The sequence below is a fragment of the Eschrichtius robustus genome, chromosome 8, assembly GCF_028021215.1.
Source record: "Eschrichtius robustus isolate mEscRob2 chromosome 8, mEscRob2.pri, whole genome shotgun sequence".
In the NCBI taxonomy this organism is placed as follows: Eukaryota; Metazoa; Chordata; class Mammalia; order Artiodactyla; family Eschrichtiidae; genus Eschrichtius; species Eschrichtius robustus.
Window position 1 is genome coordinate 14346144 of NC_090831.1, and position 24276 is coordinate 14370419.

General features: G+C 40.0%; 1 protein-coding gene across 2 annotated transcripts in view; it reads right to left on the reverse strand.

Annotated features, from left to right (window-relative positions):
- Positions 1-24276, reverse strand: part of POU6F2 (POU class 6 homeobox 2) — a 450607-nt gene that overhangs the window by 352249 nt on the left and 74082 nt on the right. Inside the window, exon 2 of one of the 2 annotated variants that reach the window (XM_068549950.1) lies at positions 5207-5378. In XM_068549950.1, the coding sequence (XP_068406051.1) occupies positions 5207-5378 (172 nt within the window). Of the gene's footprint in view, positions 1-5206; positions 5379-24276 lie in introns of those variants that run through there. The other variant, XM_068549952.1, reaches the window with a different exon arrangement.

Sequence of the window (24276 nt, forward strand, 5' to 3'; positions counted from 1 at the left end):
TCTCTAAATGTGCATTTCCCCCTCAGTAGTCAGAGAACAGCACCACAAGGGCTTGTTTGAAGCACCACAAGGGCTTGTATGAAACCATAATTGATTTTTGACAAATACCTTATCATGCATCTCATTTGCTTACACAAATACAGGTTTCTACTGGTTTCTTTTTTTTTTTTTTTTTAAATAACTGGTTTAGCCTCAAATCTATTACTCGGATTAGTTAGTTGATTTAAAAAGATGCTGTTTTAATGTTTCTCTAACAAAACACACTCTCTTCAGTGAAAAAAATTAGTATGCATTTTCAGTGGCTATAATACTGAAACTTTAAAAGATCCAGAAACATGGTTCATATTTTCAGTAAATCTATTTCTCTAGGGAATTTTCCTCATCAACTCCCAGCTAAAACCCTCTTGGGCTTAAGCCCCATTACTGATTACTTGGCCCCAGCATATTTTATCAGAATATTATAAATATCAAGGCGTTGAAAGATGTTTAAATAAAGTAATAAAGAGAGTGCGTGATGCTATAAGGAAGGCCTCCACTTATGCACAGGCAAGAGGCAGGTTCACCACTAAGTGCAGTCCTTATAACGCCCAACCAATGACCTCCACGCTGACCTGCAGAGACCACTGTCTCAAGGGGTGACAGACAATTTAGTCCTTTATCCTTTTGTCATTGGAAACGACTCCACTGCCATAAATTCTAATCAAGTCAAACTGGATGGCAATTAAAAAAAAAAAAAATCTTCTAATGCATGTTTCTATGAGAAAGATAACGGAAAGGGAAGGAAAAGAAAAACCCTACAGATACTGCATTTTCTAGCTAAGAATCACTGACCCAACTTTCAACCCTTTTGCAATAGTTCACAGATAAATGACGTTGAAAATACCCACCCTTACAGGTATCATTGCATGCAATTTCTTTTAACCTAGAGAAACACAATATCATAAGAGAAAACCAACCACCAATTTTTATTTCAGGCACAAGGCTTATAAATGGTTTTCTTGTTTGTTTGTTTATGTCTCAGCTCAAGGCTTTAGAGCTGTGTGCCCAGTTCCCGTGCAGTGTGGTACCACTAAGAAACTAACCCAGCCACCCAAGGTAGTTGGGACTTGAAGAAAAGCAATCATGAGGTTCAACTTGAAACAATAAAAATATTCCCAGGAGGAGGACTGTTAATAAATCATCTTTCGAATTTCAAATATATATGAGAGAAAATATTTAGGGCATGTTTTATACGATCTCACTTCTTCTGCTGAGAGACTGCATGGGAAAACTTTAGTACAGATATTTTTTCTAGGGATATATATTACTTTTATCCTTTCTGGGGCCATTTTCCTCACCAAGCTGTTGATGCTACCATTTGAATTTTAGCATCCAACTTGACTGAATGTGGAGCACTGAATTCTTGATGGGCATAACTAAAACCGAAGCACCACATTGACACGAGAGCTAGAAATGTCACTGGAGACACACAGCCATCTTATCCCTTTGAGACTGTTTGCCAAAGGCCAGTTCTGAGAGTGGTTTCGGATATGTACATCACTCATCACATATTAAATGACCAGCCCTGCGTGGTACCACTCATCTGATCACGCAGCTGAAACACAGGGAGACACAGAACCAGATTCTCTGATAATACCTCCTGATGTGCAAGTCTACTCTCCTCCATACTGTTTCCTACGGCTCAGAGCTTTGCATAATACAGTCAGGAACTGAAAAAGGAAGAGCTATTCCACAGGCTTTACAAGAATAAATAATGTACCACTTAATGATATCACAGAGAACGAGCTAACCACACATTTCTCAATGAAATGAGGATTCATCCCTCCTAAGTGTACTTTAGTTTCCATGGCAGTTCAAGTTAAGCAAAACATTACCTCTGATGTAATTACTTTATAAAACACAAGGGCCCTTTTCTGAACTTTCTCTTTAGGCTGGCATATGGCTTCTGGTTTCTCCTTCCGTTACTCTGTGCTGCTCAGAACACTGAAACATTCTGCACGATGTGTTTCCCTTTGGATGCTGTTAAGTGCAGAGGTGCAATTTAAGGAGAGGCATAAAAAGGCCCAATGGCTCCTTTTTATTTGTTTATAAACAAATGGAATTTCCTTTGTTTATCCATAGAGGGCATCCGTATTAGCCTTCCTCCTGTAGTTTTGGGCTGAAGGTGCCATACTGTGAGAGAAACAGACTTGTCCTCTGGACTGCTAATTTCAGCAAGACACAAAAGGGGGACTACACTCCAAAGAAATCCATTTATACTGAAATTTCGGGTACAATAAAAAATGGAACTCTTCTTGTCTCCTCTCGTTGGTAAATGTCTCTCCACAAAAGTAAACAGACCAAGATATACAAAAAAAAATCTGTCTTAATCTGCTCCTTTCACTCCAGAAGCTCAGTTTTCAAAAATACAATGAATATGCTGTAAGAATGATGGTTTGAGAGAGTATGTTAGAAAAGCACTGTTTAGAGATAAACCTGGACACTCTCAGTTATTCGTGAAGAATATAATTCTTCATTACCAAGTGAAGAGTATAATCACAACTATATACGGAAACAAAAAGCTTGAACATACGTCAAGTAAAATAATGGTCCATTAAATTACTACCCATTAAGTGTTGCCAAAGTTGCTAGTAAACTAGTTGCTTTCTAGTAAAATTCTGAGAATTATACTAGAAAGTTTTAGCCAGTTACACAGACTAGAGTTCCTAATGCTAAGTCCCAATAATACTAAAAGGTGAGAGCGTAATAGACCCAGTAGCTAAGGAAACCTGAGAGACCAATGAGATAATAAATGGTAAGATTACTGTAAAATGAAATGGACAGAATGAATATTCAATTAATTTTCCATCGATGAGAATTTCACAATAAAATCACAGCTTACTTTGTAAAAAAAAAAAAAAAAAGCATTCTTTTGGGCTGCTTTCTATTCTGTCTTTCTCATATTGTCTCCAATTTTTTTTCTTAAGTTTTCAAAACTGTTCATCTACTGATTTCTTTTAACCTAATAGGAAACTGGAAAATATTCACATTGTGTTTAAAAAGCACTCTAGAGACCAAATAAAAGTGAATAAACAAGAAATAGTAGATATAAGATGTAGATTTTGCTGGATTCTCTCTCACAAACTCAGAAGGTGAGTATTCCAAAGTAAAGATGAGTACCTTCTAAAACCTGCTAAGATTTCTAAACTACACTATGATTCCTTAGTTTACCCCGTAAAGATTCCACTTAAGATATATTTTCAAAGAACTTTTAATCCAAATTTCTTTGACACCCCCCCCCCACCTTGGATTTTTTTAAGCTTATTTCTCTACACAGGCCAATCAGTAAGAGGTGACATAACAAATCTATGACAATTTTCAACATTGGAAAATCTAAACAAATGTTGAAAAGCCAAATTAATTACCCTTCCATTGGTTTACTTGAAAAAAAAAAAAAACAAGCTGAGGTTTTAAGTCAAAGTCTACAAAAAGCATTTACTTTTAAAAAATGCAGACAAAGTTTAGGAACACATAATCCATTATCTTCAGTTACATTGAATTCACAATTGATTACTTTTTAAAAGTCAGAGTGCTTAGTATTAGCATATTCAACATCAAAGAGGCTGGAGCATGGCTTTTGCCTTCCTGTAATTTACAGTTTTATCTGCCTTCTCTCACTAACCCCTTGAAATGAAATGAGTGTTTTAGGACATAATTCTTCTTACACAGATAAAAACTTAGACTACAACAAAATATTTCTTTAGAGTAAAAATGCTAAAACCTTAATGCCTAGGTATGGAAAATTTATGTCAGAAGTGGAATTGCCGCTTTTGCAAGAAAGGGTCATATGAAAAAATTTCTTGAAACTGGCATCTCTTACACTCTTAACTACAAAACAGTATTTTACCAACAGAAAATTTGATACAGAAAGTTTCTCTGCAATACTCCTCTAATGTTTGACTGAGTATTTAAAATCAGAGGAAAGCTCCTGTGTTGAAGCTGGCCTAGAGTTGCCAAACTAAGCTGCATTTTTCTATAGTTTTCTTTTTTTAAGCTCATCTTTTTAACGGAATTAATGACTTTCTTAATAAAGGAGTCTATGCCATGATGTTGTGTTTCTTTACAGTTCAGGCACTTGACAGTTTTTAACCTGTTCTCTGCCTGATCAATACATATACATCTCTCAGGTATATATATATCAGGTTAGTATATATATGTATGAACAGGTTAGTATGTGTTATATATGTATATAGATAATATATATTTAGTGTCAGAAGTATATAAACACTTGGAAATAATTAAAAGCAAGTGTTTCAGGAACAACTGGTCTGAAAGCCTAATGTCACTCTATCCCATAAAGTGCTTTCCCAGCAGAGACATCTATCACCATCCATCACTCAGTCACGCGCCTCAACACAGCCTGCTCCCCTTTCTGATTAGAGATCACAGTTGCTTGAGTTGGCTTACAGAGTGTCATCTGTTTGAATGACAGATGTCTTTGCTGGAGTGGCACTCTGCTTGTTCTTGTTTTGTTTACGAAACGAAGATTTCTAAAAAGGTTCTGGGCTGCCTCCACATTAGGATGAGGCTATAAACCTCTGATAAAGGGGAGCGGCGGGTGCGAGGGATGCCAAGGACCTATTTTCTTCCCTCATCACCCTTTTAAAAGAAGAGATGTTCATTCTAATTGTGATTACAAAATGTTATGTCTTTGTGCCCTCCCCGTAGCCACCTTTGTTTACCTGGCAGAGAATGACCGGTATTGATATTTTTCAGTCCCCCTCTCTGGTCTTTTGACTACAGATAATAACTCTTTACTCTCCTTCCCCTTAACAAAAGGCTGCGAAGCAACCCGAAACCGAGTCGATATTTATTCAATAAACGTTAACCAATTCTCACAATGGAACTGATTTCCTGATGATGATTCTCCTCTTCTTTTTTTCCCCATGATCTCTAGCCTGGGGACGCTAGCAATATCTGACCAGTGCCAAGGGGCAGGAGGAAGTTCCTGGTTGGGAAAAGTTTGGAGGACACCCTCCCAGCCAGCTGGCTTCATCAGCTGGGGTGGTTCGGCCCCTCCAAGATGCCAAGGTCCTCTTTGGTACTTAGAGGAAAATGGAATGAACAACAGGGGGGAAAAAAAAAGAAAAAGAGGAGGGGGTGAGGGTGTGGATGGCTCTTCCGGACATCATGGTAGGAGTGAAATGAAATACCTAGACAGACTTACCGAAGAGCTTGCTGGGAGTGTCCTCGCTGTCATTTGATTCCACGGGCGCAAGCAGGGGCTCATTCAGCTCGCTGTCTGAAGTAGCAGCCTTGTCCTCACCTCCCAACTCCGCATTCATTTCACTCCGCACTGACAGCAAGGGCTTACTGACTTGTCCAGCTATCATTGGATCCTAGGATGGGGGAAAAGAGTGAAGGGGAGGAAAAAAAAAAAAGTGGCTGCTTGAGTGTGTGCGTGTCCTCTGTCTCCCTCTCCTCTCCTCTCTCTCTTCCACACACAGACTCTCCCTCTCTCCCCTCTCTCTTATCTCTGACTGCTCCCGCTGTTATTGCTGGCTGCAGTCAAGTGAAGAGCTATCACAGATCCGAGTTCTCCATGCCTCCCCACCCTATTAAAGCTCAACTAGCATGAGAGAGATGCAGGAGGCTTCTGAGAAAAAAAAAAAGAGAGAGAGAGAGAGAGAAAAGAAAAAACTTCTTTGAAAGCAATCTAACCAACACAGCTTTAATTGTGGGATGTGCTTTTGTGCAAATGTTTTTACACCTTGTGCTGTCTTGAATGCAAGAAGAAGAAGAAAAAAAAAGAAAGTGCGGGGTTTGTACTTCGGCAACAGACTCAAAAGGAAGGAGCACCCTAGGGAGGACCCAAGGGCTATTTTAGGAAGCCCTCTCCCTGGGGGAGAAGCAATTAAACCCTATCCCGAGAGCAGAAAAAAGAGACAGGGAGAAAAGAGTCCTCCAAAGGCTTTCAATGGAATGAAAGAGATTTCTTATGTAAATTCTAGCAGCACCCTTAGAAGCTGACTTCGCTGGTCCCAGATTTGGGACTGCAGCTGACCCCAAATCAAATGAACATTTGAAAGCAAACAACAAAAGAGATGAAAATTGGTTTACAGTTTTTGAAAGGAACTGGAAAAATACTTACAAACTCTGTTCAATAATTCGGATACCTAGAGCATCCTATGCCCAGAGCATTAAAGAAAAAGAAATCAAAGATCACCTCCGAAAAGGCAAACTTGACCCCCCAATAATTTAAATCTGCTTTATCTTCAGCTCGTTAGGAGGGCATTTTAGGATCAGCAATATTTTTCCAAGGGCAGCCTTTTATTCCATTTGCAAACTAAGACGCATGCTATTGTGGTGGCACAGGTATCAGAGGCAGAAGGGAGAGAAAAGCCGGAAGTGCCCCTTTTGCGTGTTCTGGGAGCTATTTATTGCCAAGTTCACGCTTAAATGGCTCCTGAGCAGGAGACAGGTGACCAGCGCAGGGGCAGGTAGGGCCGCATGCTGTCTTGTCCCATCATTACATTGGTTGCGGTAAGCCTGGGGTTATTTTTTTTTAATGTATTCATGCCTGAAAAGTGAATTTGATATGACACATGATAATCTATGAAAATGTTAATCAATACAAATAGTTTAAGCTGTCATCAAATTCACTTCTTTAGTCAATACTCATACCACGGAAAACAATGTCACTGTCACCAGGGCTTAATTTGCACAGCACTTAAATATTGGACTCTGTGCATCAATGCACTTCTTCTTCAAATACTGTAGGTAAACACATTTTCTCCCTATTTAAGTCTGAAGCACTCAGCACGCATTTAGCTGAGCCGAACCCTCCCTTTTGAATACCTTGATAGGTCCACTGGAGGGCAAAATTAATACTTAATTGAATCTCACAGTCATCAAAATAATCAATACTTTTTTATTATTTATTCTTTACAGTCTGTTGACTGTTTCAAACCTCTGAGGGAATGGTGGAAAGGATTCATGGCTTTGAAACACTGTCATTTAACAAGGTAATTTTCAGTGGGGCATTAGGGGTTGTGAAACATATAATAAAACAAAAATGGTGGCTTATAATAGGAAGAAAGAAAAGAATTATATTTCTGCCATCTAACAAAACAGGATAAATAAAAAGCAAGTGCAGAGAGAGAGCGCGAGAAAGGAGGGGGACGAGGGATGGAGGAAGACTGGCTTTTGAAGGGTTTTATCATATCAAGAGCAGAGCCGAGCTTTCATAATGCTGACATTTCTCATCCTGACAATCCTAAACAAGTAGAAAGGATGAGATCGCAGATATCATCTTTCATCACATTCTCCAGCTTAAGAACCAACATGACAGCTTCTCTCCCCTTTACACTGTTAATTACTAAATAAAATACTACTCTCTGTCAGCATCAGATTATTGCAGATAGCAACACAAACATTTCTCCATTGTCTCCCCCACTGGAAATGGTTGAGACCTACCTTGAACTCTTTAGAGAATAAATTAGGCTTGTCTCACTGTAGTGTAAATATTTGAAATGTAATCAATGTCATCAATGCGGTCGATTCACAGTATTGTCAGCCTAAATTTGCTGGTGATAGATTAGCATTTCACTTACTGTGTTTGGAGGTGGAGGTTTGGAGCACTTGAAAATGGGGGGTTGGGGGGAGGAGAATGGGGCAGGCAGAGGGGAAAGGAGACACAAAAGTCTCCAAATTTCCCCCGGTTTCTTTCCTATGTATCTAAGAAAGACCACGTGTTTGGATTCTTCTGATTCGGTAAGCAGAGCGGAGTGAGGTAGGAAAGGAAACACTGCTTTACCTCATAGCTTCACATGAAGGAAAGGGACCAGGTTTAAATTCTAGTGCATTTATTTTACTCTATAAAAGGTTGAGTCCTCAATCTCTCTGATTTAAAGGAGCGGGTGTGACTCATGCCTTTGAGACACCCAGTCTCTGTGGCCACACTGCTCATTTGAGCATTTTTGAAGATGGTGTTAATGGTAAACTTGTGTTTAGAATGACATTCACTACCCTCGTGATAAGCCAAACATGGTTATGCGTGTATCAGTGAGTACCTGGGCAGACTTAAGAAAAGGATATTCTATTCCTGCTTTATTTGTGAATGGTCAAACTGAATCCCAAATCCCATAGAGGAGCTGAAATGCAGCTGCTAAGTTCAAGTGCACTTAAATCTTTTAAGATGTTCAGTCTGGCTGATGTGTGCAAAGCATGTACTGGCAGATGGTGTATACTCACTGACCATTAGCTCTTCTTCTTTAAATTACTTTTAGGTACCCTCATCCATGGCTAGGTTCCCAACTAGTGCCTCTCAGTGACTTGAGCTTCGAAAATTCAGGAGTTTGTCATCCAAGTACTCATTTGATTTTTCATCTTACAAAATGCTTTACGTTTTCCCATGATGCAGCTGTAGGCCACATATATATGTGCATGACACGGTTAAACAGCAAAGCCCCAGAGAGGCAGAGAGCAGACAGCTTTTAAGCACAGCTATAGCCACTGGGGGGGTCCATTTGAAAATGCGTCACAAGCAGTAACCCCTGAGCACGGTCTTATAAGTGACTGGGGTGGGCGTACCTCTTTCAAGCAGCACTTGGCTTGGAAGTTGTTTTCTCCCTGCCAAACGCGATGTCAGTCTGTGAAATTCTTTCTCCCCGAGTAAGGAAAGGATTTCCAACATGCACCGACGTGGGCGCTTGCAGGAATGTTAAAGAGCTACAACTTTCACATGTACAAGGTTTGCTGCAGCAGCAGATAGGAACAGAAAGAGCTAGTGCAGGCAAAAAATAGTGGGTGAAGGCTTCTTACTTGGAAATCTGAAATTGTCACAACTAGCGTGGTAGAAGTTGGGACTTCTCTGCAGTTTGTTCATCGGCCCTGACTGAAGAAAGGGACTTGTCCAAGATGGAACAGTTGTCAAGTATAAGCAAGAACAGGAGATGCATGTGCCAATACAGGAATTCACAAGGGTCATAAGAGACCCAAGAAGCCAGACAGTAAAAAAAAGAAGAAATAAGAGATGTAGATTCCATTAGCAAAATCTCAAAAATTTTCACCATGTCCTACCATGAAAGGACTGCAGTCAGCATCAGAACCACACAGCAATTATTTAAACCTCCTTTGTGCATTGTTAAAAAATAAAAACAGATTGCATGTATTGAATGCCTCTACCAAATAGGCACCTCAGATATACTTAATGTCACTCAAAGTATGCAAGGTATTAACCCCATTTTAGGGGAAAAGGACTGAGACTCAGAGAGGTTATGTGACTTACCCCACAGCTAATAAGTGGTAAAGCTGTATTTTGAACCCCAGTAGATTGCATTTCCAAGGATCAGCATCTTTTTATACAGCACCCTCTACTGCGTGAAAAAAACCGAGGCTCATGGACGAGGTAACCCATGGGGTTTCCCAGAACTTGAATTATGGACTGGGGAGGGTGTTAAACCCTGGATAACCGATTCCCACAGTATGCTGTGTATACGATCTTCTTCTCTTCAGACTCTAGAAAAAAAAAACACCTCTCTGTCTGACGCTGCTTGGGTAAAATCCATGGGGTGACAGGGAATGGTAGACAGGACATCAGAGATTGTCACACTCTACATAATCTTAGCAATCACTTAACCACTCTCACCCACGGTTTTCTCATCTGGAAAATGGAAGGGTCAAAATAAAACAGTATTTTCCAAAGTGCATTCCACAGAACACTTGTCCTAAAAGAGATTCTACAATAAAGGATTTTTGCAATCATACCCACGCGGAAAACACAGCAGAAAAGTCTACCAGGAAGGAAATCAATTCAACTCTGCCTAAGGTAGCACTTCCCAGAATTATCTGACCATGGAAGACCTTTTCCTTAGTCTTTATTATATTATCTAACGGATCTCGTGCTTCTTGAAACATCTGAGACTGTGCCTGCTTAGGTTACAGCTAATGTCAATTACAGTTCTAATTTTTAACTATTCTATAATAAGAGGCTAGACGCCTTCAACAAGTACATATCTGTCCAGTGCTTCTCACATTCTTTTACCTGATTAATGTTCCTTACCGTTTATTCATATACAGTTATACACAGCTTAGTGTATACTAACTGTAAATACTCTCTTTATATGCTAATTTCTGATACCCTTTAATTCTTAAATAAGGATGTCCCCATGTATTTCTGTTGTAAAACCTTTATTTGAAGAGCAGATATAGGGCACTGTGCAAAGGAAAGAATTCGACTTGGGCTTTCACCAGGTTGTTAAAAATAATACCAGATAAACAAAGATATAATTCAGCTAAAGGCCTTCAATAATTTAACCAACAGAGTTTTTGTAAGCATAATCATTCTCAATTTATAGTCAGGGAAACTAAAGATAGGGAGATTATTATTAACTCAGCAAAACATCCGTGTCCGGTGGCAGCCACGCGATGGAAATACCCTCGCCCCTCTAAACTTAGCTTGAACTCAGTCCAGCATATTTTTATGTACATACAAACCAACTATGAAGCAGGCAATCAGAACAGCTTTGAGAAAAATATAAATAAGATAGGCAGGCAGGCAGGCAGCTTTCAAAAATCCAAGGCAACAATTCATTTGGTCACAAAGCGCCAGAGTAGGGCAAAGTTGCACTCAACAGATCTATTTCTAGAATTCGATAGAAAAATTATATCCATTATAAAGAAAAAAAAGTATATTGGGTTTCCCTCCCCTCCCCCCCCCTTAAAATGCTACATTTCAATTTAGGAATCAGTGGAACAAATTACCTACAGACAATTTAAGATGCAAAGACGGCATCACATTTTGTATTTAATTTCTCCCACTGAGAAGTAAAAATCAAAATCATAAATGAATGAAGAGGAAGAAAGTTGACCTTAGCGGGTTTAGGGAAAAGGAAACTTCAAGTGTGGATTCTGTTACCTTAGTCATGGAAAGAAAAAGCAATTTTTCTCTTTCTTTAACCAATTACCAAATATCATTAAGGTTAGTTAATGAAGTTAGTTCTCAATATGAAATTTAATGTACCAAAGAATGTTTTCCCCCAAAAGTTACAAAGAATTTCTAATTTTTCTAAGTATTATGCAATACTTCCTCCTTCTATCAATAAGTTTTAAAAAGATATTCTATTTGACTTTTGGAAATAAGACCATAGTCTATTTCTATGTTTTTCTTTATATGTGTACATATTTTTCTTTATATGTGTGTATATATAGCTAAAAATTCTGAAAATTAATGAAGATCACAAGACATTAAAAACACCATAAGTTTACCCACCATTGATTGATTATTTTATTTTAAATGTCACTTCCTAGACTGCAAACAAAACTTGTTTTGAGAAAAGCTGGAAATCCCACATTTTTAGCAAATACTCAACAGACAAAAAAATTGCATTACAATAAATTTAATTACAAAGCTCAAACGTATATAACCCTTGATAACCCCACAATAGATTGTCACAGCAACATGCTGATCCCAGCCTAGGCTGCCTTCTTCAACCCAGTCCTCACAACTGTTTTTTCTTCCTCGTCTCTCTACTTTTAGTTAGTGTGGCCAACATTTTATTTAATCCATCCCATAATAAAGAAGATGAATATTTGTGAAAATCAAGCAGGGCATTCAAAACTCAAAATAAATGCTGGGCTTTGAGAGTGAAGTACTGAGGAAACTTCAGGAGACTTCATGGATATCCCCTGATTTAGCATCTGCATGACTGGCCGGGAATCACCATCTCTTTCATCTTGGACTCTGTACCAACATGGCTTTACATATCTCAAGGGAAAAATATGAGACCTGAGCGAGGTCATGTACAGATACTGCATGTGAATATGTTTTGAAAGGTAGAAAGTGTTACACAGAGGGACCATTTTTCACCACACCTCTGCCCTCATTAGGGCATCCAATGGACTGTGAGTTGTTTTTCTTTCCATGCCTTCCGATTGGGCCAGAAGTGCACACTAGAGTGGATGCTGCCGCCACGTGCTACCCAGATCCCTGCTTTAGGACCAAGGCACTCATTTCCCAGCTGCCAGGAATGCTGGCTAAGGATGGCTCACCCCTGAGTCCTTCCCAGGAGCTGCCTTTGCCTAAAGGGACCGGCCTCTTCCAAGGTCAAGTCCCTTCCTTAAGGGCAGCCTAGATTCTGTCTTAACGGCCTTCAAAGACCAAAATACTTACTCTCTGCCCCTTTACAGAAAAGGTTTTCAGACCCCTGAGGTCCACCCTGGGCTCGGTCAGCTGCCTTGAACAGCACTCATGCTCCAGGGCTGGTGTTTCATCAGGAAGTCCCTGCTCCAGGCGTGGCCCCCACAGATGCCACAGCTACCTCTGCTCACTGCCCACCACCCCCGCACCCTACATTTTGCTCATCAGTACAATTTATGTGAATTTTGACTGAAACTGTTGATCAGCATGAATGGAGGTTAGAAGTGAGTTCTCACTTGGTTAAATTAGTCATATTCAAGGTATACGTATTGGCTAAAATATTTTGGAGACGTTCCCCACCCTTGAGTGATTGCAACCAGAGAATATTGAGAATCCAGCAAGTCCTGTTGCTTATGCTCTTGGGGCTAGTGGCCTAAGGTTTGACCCCCAAACTGTCCCATGTCCAATCTTTGGGTCAGAGAGTTCTAGTTGCCTAATGCTGACCGTGAGGGAAACTCATCTTGCTTCTAGAATCTTGCCATACCTACTTTAATGAACCTTCCATACCAGATGTGCTCTGTTCACCCAAAATGACAAAGAGCTATGACTTTATCAAGCTTACAGACAGGCTGAACGAACTATTTTGGGATGATTAATAAGTTGGGGGATAATAATATTTGGGGATATTTAGTAACTATGTTATTATGGCAGCTTTCGGTCTCAGAGCTTGATTTCATTATAACCAGGTAGGAAGGCTTTGGGGATATGGCAAGGTCTCCCCCATCTCGAATCATTACTGACTGCCATCAACCACTAAAAAGAACCCAGTAAATGTGCAAATAAAATCTGGCTTAGGCCACTGCAACATAACCCACTACACTGGGTGACGACCCACAGTGTCTTAGGGAGCAGGCATGGTCATTTACAGAGTGAAACAGAGTCCAGAACCCCTGTTCAGAAGATGCCTTGGGCAACTTACACTGTTGCCTCCACCAATCCCCAACATTTTACCTAGGGGATAGTTAGTTAAGATGAATGCCCAGAACCATCTTGGAAGGATAAAATAAGATTGCAAAATATCTGGGCTTCCCTGGTGGCGCAGGGGTTAAGGGTCCGCCTGCCGATGCAGGGGACATGGATTCGAGCCCGGGTCCGGGAAGATCCCACATGCTGCGGAGCAACTAAGCCCGTGCGCCGCAACTACTGAGTCTGCGCTCTAGAGCCCGTGAGCCACAACTGCTGAAGCCTGCACGCCTGGAACCCGTGCTTTGCAACAAGGGAGGCCACCGCAATGAGAAGCCCGCGCACCACAACGAGGAGAGGCCCCCACTCACTGCAACTAAAGAAGGCCCATGCGCAGCAGCGAGGACCCAACACAGCCAAAAGTAAATAAATAAAATAAATTAAAAAAAAAAAAGATTGCAAAATATCTGATTGCTTTGGTGTCAGAGGATGGTATATTTCGTTTTGTACACATGGGCACAGTTTAAGAGTCTCTTGTCTTTTTGTTGAGGTTTGCTGAACTTCAGTTAAGCATACAATCTCCTTCTCCCCTGTCAGTTGCTACAGAAAGAGTTTCTATCTTTCTCCAAGTCCCACCATGAGTGCCACATCCTCTTAACTATGCTAGTGGTCTAGAGACAACTCCAATTAAAGATTAGAGCATCAGACACAGCTGTATTTAAACAAAAACAAGCAAATAAACAAGCAAAACAGCCCATCAACGTAACATGAAATAACAACAACATAATCAATCAAACAGTAGTCAGCGAGTTCTGGACTTCTACAAAGCATCTAGTGTACAGATAGACACACCTCATCTAGCTCATCACCTTGTACCTCTGTAGCTCCTTTGCCCCCAAGAGGTTAAAATGACTGTATGCGTGATGCTTCATGTATACTTATCTGGGAAGAAAGGGAGACACTGATATTGACAACCTAATAGCACCATCAATTCAATTTCCTGCTGCCTTTGTGAAAAAGCATCAATAAGAGTTCAATCCAGGCTCATCTAGATCTGGTCTTCTGGTAATGGGGTTATACAGCAGTATCGACATTGCGTACACATACCCTATATTCATACATTCTTTATACTCTGACGGCTTCAAATAGGTATCAGAATTTAATCAGAAAACAACTCAGATTAAAATGGACTTGCATTTAGAGATTTGAATGTACAGTTACTAAGGAGTTACAAAGAAAAAACAACCTATATTATCCTAAAAAACGTTACTTTCTAGCATCTTAAAAATTCTAAGAGGTACTTTAGAGAGAGAGAGAGAGAGAGAGAGATAGATAGATAGATAGATAGATAGATACATAGATAGATAGATAGATAGATAGATAGATAGATAGATAGATAGATAGATAGTAACCTTTTGCAAAGGTGGATGATACAGTTGGTTCACGGAATGGAAAGACTTGGTCTCTAGTCTCAGAGTTTTCAAAATGAGCACTGAACTGAGAAGACCTAAGGTTTTTAGGGAGGTACCTCTAGGACCAGGGGAGGACCAAAGGAGGCAGGGGAGGACCAAAGTGCCCACTCCCAGTTTTTAACATCATATTGGCTTCTCTCATATATTCTGTATGGAGACTTCAGTGTACTTAAAGAAAGGGTTTCACAGGTCCGCCCATGTTACGTATTTGCCATGCATCACAGATGCAATAAAATCATGACAGTTTTTTGGTTGGTGAATCACTGACTTTCCCAAAAGACTTAAGCGATAGACTCTACAGCTGAGATGTTTGAGTCCGTTGCAGACAGACATGTCTCAGAATCCCCAATACTGGGCGCCAATATTGTGTGTGATACAAAAAAAGGCTCTCAAGAAATGTGTTTTGATTGATTCATTGACTGACTGATTGTGAAGAAGGAGGAAGGAGGGAAGGTTGGTTAAGGCAAGGATTGTCCTTGGTTGACATTTTTAGTATTTTAAACGTACACTTAATCACATCTGAAACTATACAGTATGAAACGAAGGCCTCACCTGGCTATCTTACCTGTCTGGCATCGCACACGCATACACACTGGCCCATATTCTGCTTCCAGAAATGTGGGTTTGGTTTTGCATGACTGCGTTACTTTGTTTTACCATAGGACCAAATGGAAGGATTTAATAGCAACACTGAAAGGGAACAAGAAAGTCCTTTTTCTCTGCTTAGGACGGAGGTTGAAAGAGAGCAAAGCTACCTCTGGTCCAGGGGATAAGCTCAGCCAAGCAAAGGCATCAGTGCTGGACTCAGGTGGCCGTAGACGAGGCCATGGCCGGCCCACCCTGGGCCTCAGCCTCAGAGCCCTGTCCATGCCTCCTGTTCGGCCAGGAAGATTCTCCCTCTGACGCTGCTCCTACACGATTCACCCGCGTTCCCCATGGTCATTCAGGAGCAGTGCCATCAAACACACACGGCACATGAGAAATGTTTTGTTACAGATGTTCTAATTCTATCATTTTTCTCGGAAGCAAATATTCCGAGAAACGAATTAAATGAATAACCCATTAAATATGTGGACACATCTAATTCTATTCTTCCACTCTGAAGAGCAAAAGACAGACAGTTGAGGAGAAAAACCGTTTATTCAAAAAGGAGCCTTGTACTTCCTTACAGTTTCAAAGTTCCGTAAGTAAATAGAAAAATCCATTCTGCCCCCTGCTGACAGACTAACATTCCTAAACATCCAGTTTGAAACCTGAAGGTGTAGCAGTACCTTCTGGGTTGGGTCCACATCTCACTGAACATGCCACAACCTCCACACTCGGCAGGTCTAGCTTCTCTCTGGCTGAGTACGGCTAGGCAACGCACAGCCAGAGAAAGTGCCGTTCACATTTTTATGATGACGGTACTAAGACATTTTCCGGCAGGTAGCAGTAAAGTGTCGGGGACTGTCTGGTCTAATTTGCAGAGAGATGCCCTCCCTTTGGTCCACAGTGGGCCAACTGGGGCCAGCCTCACCAGGCCCGCGTACTTGGGCCTGGTGTCACTTTCTACTCACTGAAGGGCCTGGGGCAAGGACCTTACTATGGCCTCTCTGAGCCTCAATTTCCCTGAGAGGAAACGGAAGTGATAATGGTATATGCCTCGTGGGATAGCTTTGCAGATTAAATAATTGACAAAGAATGCTTAGAACAGGTCAAGTGCCTAGTAATAATAAGAGATGTATGTACTGCTCTAGGTCTGCCACTCTCCTAACAGAGTGTGAATATTGTGTGCATCTTGTCATCTGATTTTCAAAGGGATTCCTGATCCACCTCCTCATCTCCCCTGCCTCCCCAGAAAAACAATCAGTAAGTAACCACTGCTGACGAGTAAGGGCCTGTCACTGCATCCTCCTACTCCAAATATCAAGATGCTGTTATGGCACATCATAAGCCCTCCCTAAATATCCACTGATTTTATTTGAAAAACCAAAACAAGACTTGACGTCTATATATGATGGAAGACCAAAAATTCATTAGATTTTTATTAAGCATTTTTTTTTAATTTTATTTATTTATTTATTTATTTATGGCTGTGTTGGGTCTTCGTTCTGTGCGAGGGCTCTCTCTAGTTGCGGCAAGTGGGGGCCACTCTTCACCGCAGTGCGCGGGCCTCTCACTATCGTGGCCTCTCTTGTTGCGGGGCACAGGCTCCAGACGCGCAGGCTCAGTAATTGCGGCTCACGGGCCCAGTTGCTCCGCGGCATGTGGGATCTTCCCAGACCAGGGCTCGAACCCGTGTCCCCTGCATTGGCAGGCAGATTCTCAACCGCTGCGCCACCAGGGAAGCCCCTAGATTTTTAAAAACTAAGTTACTCTGATGTCTTTTGAGAAGGAATTCGCTTTATAAATCCTAAGGTCTTATTATTTTAAGAATGGTCAGGGGGCTGTAAGTTCTGTAGAGTTGTATCCCTGAATTACAACAGCATCTGGCTTTTAATCTTCCAAGCATGTAGCCATGTTCTCTAAAAGAGCCATTCTATCTCTGCTCAAAAGGCCATTGTCTAATTGATTTCACTAATAGGTGTTTTCCTTTCCTCTCCTCTCAAAACGCAGTAACACGGGCTGGGCTAACAATGTGGGTTGCTACCTCGCTACTTCTTGTCCTTCCTAGCAATCTGGGCAGGTTTCTCTCAGCCAACACCAGCTCCTGCGGAGTTTTCCTCTCCTTTTCTGCCTTGGGTCTGCACAGGGCTGCGCCTCGCCCCAGCTGCTCCTTTTTCCTCCCTCTCCTGTAATCCACTCTCCTTTAATATTCCAAGGGTGACCCTTGACTGTCCTTTGAATGCTGCTCCAATTCAAAAGGCTTCTGAGCTTTTAAGACAGCAGAGATAACATAATTCCAAGGAGAGGGGGGTGGGAGGGAGGGAGAATGTGATTGGAAAGATTAGCTAAATCTTCTCATTCCTAGGGATTTGGGCTCTCACAAATACAGGAACTGGGAGGTTTTTCCTTTTTTTTTTTTTTTTATGGACTCTCCCCACCCGCCTCAGCTCTCGTATTAACCTCTATTCAAAATATTTTGTTTCTAACCCCAACCATAAAAAGAGACTTAACTGAGTATTTCTTTAAATCTCTAGCCTTTGAAACAAGGGCAATTTTACAGCAAGGCCGGCTTTTATTAACATTTATTTATGTTCTTTTTCATTTGCATGATTGGGGATGGCTCTGAATCCGGTTCTATTTAGGACAAAGCTGATGCAATTCAACAGGTAATTACTGACAGTTCATCACGTACGAGGTGTTATTCAAGGGACGATGGGGGAATCTAAGGATCAAGAAACGCTTGCTACCATCAAAAATTTCACCATCTATAGACATCAGTAAAGGGATGGTATTCGGCATCTTCTATGAGCCTCGTATACTTTCTGTCACAGATATAACGTTTGCCTGGCATCCCTTATCTTCCTTTTCTGTAAAATGCCAATGTATACTAACCACTTGGACCATGCACGCACACACGCGCGCGCACACACGCACACACACACGCACACGCACACGTAACACCCTTTCTTTGACACACTGTTTTAATATCATTACAGATGCTAATGAATAAACATGTTGCTCCACTCAGAGCGTTTTAACGGGGCTTTTCTAACCCTAATCTGCAACTGATGACGGGCTATCTTTTGACTCACACACTAAAACAATGTATCAACACAGCTATCGGCAGGATCACTGGCAATTAAGGGCTGTACTACCAAGTGCAGCAGATGAAGCACCTGAGTCACTACTGTTTGTCACGGAGTATTTTTAAAGAATTGCTTCCTTTAATATCCTCAAGCACCTACAGTAATGAGAATGGGTAATGTGTTGTCAAGAGGAAAACAGACCTGTTTTATAACAAGTCAGTAAGACACACTCATAAAAATATCAGAAAACAGATGTGCAGAAGTCTTTACAAACAACTGGCTCTTTTCAGTGGGTTTAGAAGCCTCCATCCCCATCCCACCCTTCTGCTATTAATTTGCTTAGACAAATGTTTCATAGATTGAAAATACACAATTTTAACTAAAGGCCAGCTGACTTATCCTGAATCTATGTAAGTGGGTCCATCCCAATGACGTTAAGGTACCAGTGGCCCCAAGAAGGCTCAAACATCCATGGTGGAATGCAGCCTCATTACACAATCCTCTTTCATTCTACTCCACTGAGCTTCTGCACGGTTTCTCCCCACGCACATGCATTGTGCCTGGAAAGTTTTCTGTTTCCTGTACAAAATAAATGAGAAATGAGTTCTCCTTTCTCACTACTTCAGCTACAAGGGCTCGTGTCTCTTCTTTCCTCCATGCCCACTAACAGATGGGTCCTGCTGGTAATCTCTGTGGGATCTTATACCCTGCCTGCAAGGTTCGCCCTTGGCTTCTGGATCTTGAGGGGGCCACCTGTGGGCACTCATTTCCTTAGCATGTCAAGCAAAACTCTAATCAAACCTGCAGAGTACTCAGTTAAAAAAATCAGGAGGAAATCATTTTTTGATTAAAAACAAGCAGAAAAGTAAATTCAAATTAGCATTGAAATCAACTAGGAAACACATTCCCGAGTTTTTGATATAAAAATAGAGTCAATGATGATAGATTTTTAAAAATCGAGTTTTTTAAATCCAGTGGAAAGTAGTTTGATTTGTTGTTGCACAGGATTATTGGAGATTCTTTCCTCCTCATTTAACTTTGATATTGGGAGGGTTTTTAATGCTATTTATTTATTCAACAAATATGTATTGAGTGAGTACTGGGTGCCACGCTACCCACTCTTCAAGGTGATGGGAACACATCATTGAGCAAGACAGGTCAATGCAGGCAATCCTGTAACTGAAATAACTTGGAGAGACTGACAATAGCCAAATCAATAAATAAGGAACCATCGTGATGCTGGGTGGTGCTGAGGGCTATGAACAGAAATAAAGTGGAGTGAAGTGTGGGGAGAGTGTGGGTGTGTCACATATAAGATGATCAGAGAGGTCGCACAGATAAGGGACCCTTGAGCAGAGGCCACGTGAGCAAGGTGAGGGGCATGTGAGCATCATAAGGGGACATTGAGAAAAAGACTCTGGCCTGGGAGACTGTTCAGTGCCCTCAGGGCACCAGGAGGCTGAGATGGCTGAGAGGGAGTGAGTGGTCGGTGGGCCGTGAGGCCAGAGAACTGGTTGCCAGAGAAATGGCCAACAGCAAGATCAAGGGGGGGGGGGTTTCTGGGCCATTGTGGGGACTTGGGAGAGGAAACCACAGAGGGTTTTGAGCAAGATGAGACAGGATCTGACTTGTCTTTCAAAAGGCTGCTTTTGTGGGAGGAAAGCGAAGCACAGAGGGAAATACCTTGTAGTTCAGGCGTGAGATCAAAACATTTGTTGGGGCTTCCCTGGTGGCGCAGTGGTTGAGAATCCGCCTGCCAATGCAGGGGACACGGGTTCGAGCCCTGGTCTGGGAAGATCCCACATGCCGCGGAGCAACTAGGCCCGTGAGCCACAACTACTGAGCCTGTGCGTCTGGAGCCTGTGCTCCGCAACAAGAGAGGCCGCAACAGTGAGAGGCCCGCGCACCGCGATGAAGAGTGGCCCCCGCTCACCGCAACTAGAGAAAGCCCTCGCACAGAAACGAAGACCCAACACAGCCAAAAATAAATTAATTAATTTAAAAAAAAAATAGGGGGAAAATATCACTAAAAAAAAAAAAAAACATTTGTTAACAGCTTTACTGAGATATAATTGATATTCAAAAACAATAGTATAGTTAGTTTTAACAGTTTTAAAAACTAGCACGTACTTAATATATACAATTTGGTGAGTTTGGATGTATGCAGACACATGTGAAACCATCACCACAATAACACATTCCATCACCTCTAAAGATTTCCTCCTGCCCCTTTTTCTGGATAAATTTTAAATTACAAACAAAAGATTACAAAATGTCTACCACATAAAAGATGTTATTTCTACGGGACCAGAAAACACTTCAGTAACTCGAATCTTATGAAAACCCAAATTGCAGCCACATTGTTTTGCTTGCTACCTTATCCCAACAGCCTTTACATCAACTTAATCTCTTTTGAGAAAGTAATTAAATGAATCATCTCTCAGCTCTACCTGTCTCTGCAGAAGCTTCCCTGACTGCTTCCTTCTTGCTCTTCAGGATGAATTAAATTATTACCAAAGTCCGCCTCGCCAGGTGAGGAAGGCAGGGGATCCCTAACATCACTGAAATCCATTCTTGTTGACACTTGACTAGCTCCCAAGGCAGTTTTAGAAAAGTCACTTTAAATTCTTTGAATGTTTCTTTCGGCTAAAATAAAATGTGTTACATCCCAGTGGGGTTTAAGGACTGTACAAAAAACATTACCTACAGGACTCTCCGGGCATTAATCTCACCCCTCCACCTCCCCAAACCCCCCCCCCAAACCCCTGCCCCCGGCACCGACCTGGGCATCAATTTGGAAGGAGCCTCTGCTCTACCTGTAAAAGCACATCTCTTCTAACACACTTGGGCACTTGCATTCTGGGCTTTTTGACTTACTTTCACATGATAAAAAGCCCCCTTTTCAACTGTTAATGGTATTAAGAGCCTTTTTCTTAATGCAGTTTTTGCTTCCAGGGTGGCCCTGGCAAGAAGCTTGTGCCTTCTAAGTCTCCACTTCAATCCTACCCCATCTCTCTATTATCATCCATTCTGACCCGCAGTGCGTCAGGTCTCCGAGGTTCTGCATGATTCAGGGCAAATGCTTGGTCCCGCTCTACAACCTCTAACTGCGATGCTCTAGTCCTGTGGATTAGAACCCCGTGGGAGGAATGGGGTGGAGGGGTTCCTTCCTCAAACCTGTCAAATCAGAATCTCAGAGGGCGGGACTCAGAAATCCACACTTGTAACAAGTTCCTCAGAAAATTCTTACGAGCACTAAAGTACGAGAACCCTTACCTTAAAGGTATACTCTGAAGAATAAGAAGGAAAGTGTTACAAGTTTTCTCAACATTTCAGAAGAAAGCATGCCATAGCAATGCACAGATTCATAATAACTTTTAAGTAAGAGACTGCTTTATAACTTCCTCTTATTCTGTCCTCTGAGTCGTAAAATTTGGGGTCTTGAACTAAATATTTATTTCATATTCTGTATATTTCAGACTTTATCTTTCATCCTTTCAACATCATCATTCATTTTGACAGTCATACTATATATTTTTTTTTTCTGAATCACTAAACTTTATTGCTAAAATTTGGTAAATCTCAATGAAAGGGGTAAAAAGTCCAAAACTCTGAAAACATTTTCAAATGGAAATTAAACTGAGTCATACTATATTTTAAGCTCTATTTTTTCATCCATATCTATCTGGAACTTTAGAAGTATGGAACTCATTGTAGAAATCTTTGAAAGTTATATATCTATGTGTGTGTATATATGTATATATGTGTACACACACATATATACATATAGTATGTCTATATACAATCTTTGTTACCTTTGTTAATGTTTACAGATCCACATTGTATAAACAAGTTAGTATTCCGCTTTTCTTTTTGATGGTTATCATTTTTTAGCAATAAAGTATTTTTTTCAGCAAAGCATTTTTTGAAATTGAAGTATAGTTGATATACAATGTCATGTTAGTTTCAGGTGTTCACAGTAATTCAGTTATTTATATATATATATATATATATATATATACACACACACACACATATATATACACACATATATGTTCTTTTTCAGATTCTTTTCCTTTATATGTTATTACAAAATAACGAGTATAGTTCCCTGTGCTTATACAGTAGGTCCTTGTTGGTTATCTATTTTATATGTAGCAGTGTGTATATGCTAGTCCCAACCTCCTAACTTATCCCTTCCCCCCAGTATCCTGCTTTTATAATTCAGTTTCATTTAATAAATATTTGTTAGAGACCTAACAAGCGCTACCAGCTACCACGTGGTAAGACAGCTGAGCACTATATCTGCCATCACAGACATTATTATATTATACTATATTGTAACCATGTTCTCCAAATGAATTAGTATCTAAAACTGTGATTTCAAACTGCTGAATAATATTTACTCTGATGCCATGGCTTACTGAACTCTATTCTAATTGCAGAACATTCTGGGCTGTGGTCTTTGAAATGGGCTACATGCACACAAGGAGAAGTGCAAGGCAGTGCATTGAGGTACTGGAAGAAACTATTAGAATTTCTATTTTTATTTCAATTTTTTCAACTCTATTTTGTGTATGATTTTTAGCAGTATAATACCAAAAAAACAGTAAATAAATTTACACATATTAGGAGTACATGGTAAAAGTTATTTTCATTGATAAAGCTGGGTTATCACAAAACTCTGCAGTCCTTTGATTTAAGATGTGTCCAATTATTCACACAAAAATAAAATTTTGACAGTTTTAAACATATTCTCAGGAGTGAAATTACAAGTAAAAGAGGATGGACCATTGCCAAATTGCCTTCTAGGTCAGTTGGTGGAAAATTTATGCTCCCAGTGTCTGAGAGAGCTTCTCTTTCATATTTTATTTAAATTTTTTGCTGATTTATTAGACGGAAACTGGCATTTTATTAATGTTTTAATTTGCATCTCATTAACAAAGCTAAAATTTTCAACTTTATTAGCTAATTAAGTTTCTTCTTTCATAAATTACTCACATCCTTTGCCTGTCTTTCTGTTGGGGATCTAAGTTTTTTTCTAACTGAACTTTGTATAGATATATAGAAATAGTAATAACTATTAAAAACAATGGCTGACACTTATTGTGTTGAGTGCCGGCTACGCTAGAAATAGACCAGACTTCCTTTCTAGTACTCTAAACAACCAAGAGTGTTATTATGCCCATTTCATGGATTATGAAATTGAAAGGAATGAAGTTAAATAACGTAATTTGGCAGAGTCTTCCTGATTCCAAATTGTAAGAGTTAGAATTTCTTTTTTTTAGAATTTGTTATCCCTTTGATTTTTATTAATGTTGGTTAAAAAATATATTTTAAAAAATTCTTATCCAGTCATATTTATCAACACTTTCCTTTATGTCTTGTTCTATTGACTTTATTATGAGAAATCATCCATGAAAAGGCATAAATAGTCTCCAGTTTTTTTCTATGATTTTATTTCTAATGTAATTCTAGAATCTATCTGGAATTTACGTGGGTGTATGGCATTAACTGAAAATCTTACAGTTTCCCAAAGAGTCAATTTTTAGAGCACAACTAGTTGAATAACCCATTGACATATTATGCTTTTTTTTTTTAATCAAAAACTAATTTCTAATGGAAACTAGGTCTGTTTTTGTAGCATATATATGTGTGACCATACATAATGCAATATATACGTGTTAAGTGTATAAATATGTTATATATAATATATATGTTGACTATTATAAATATAATTTATAGGTATAAATTATATTAACATATATTTATATAATTATATATGTATTTTATATTATGTTATATGATAGAGCAAAAATCCTTTTTATATTCTATTGCTCTTTTTAAAAAATTTCTTACATATTCTCTGTGTTTTTTCCAAGTGAACTTTAGAATCATTTTGTCTAATTTTAAAATTAAACAGATAAATGTCATCTTCATAACATTCTGTGTCACCATCATGAAACTTGGTCCTTTTCTTCATTTATTTAAATTTTCTTGTACTGTTATCTGTGATGTGTGGTTATTTTTATATCTATTGCAGACATTTTTG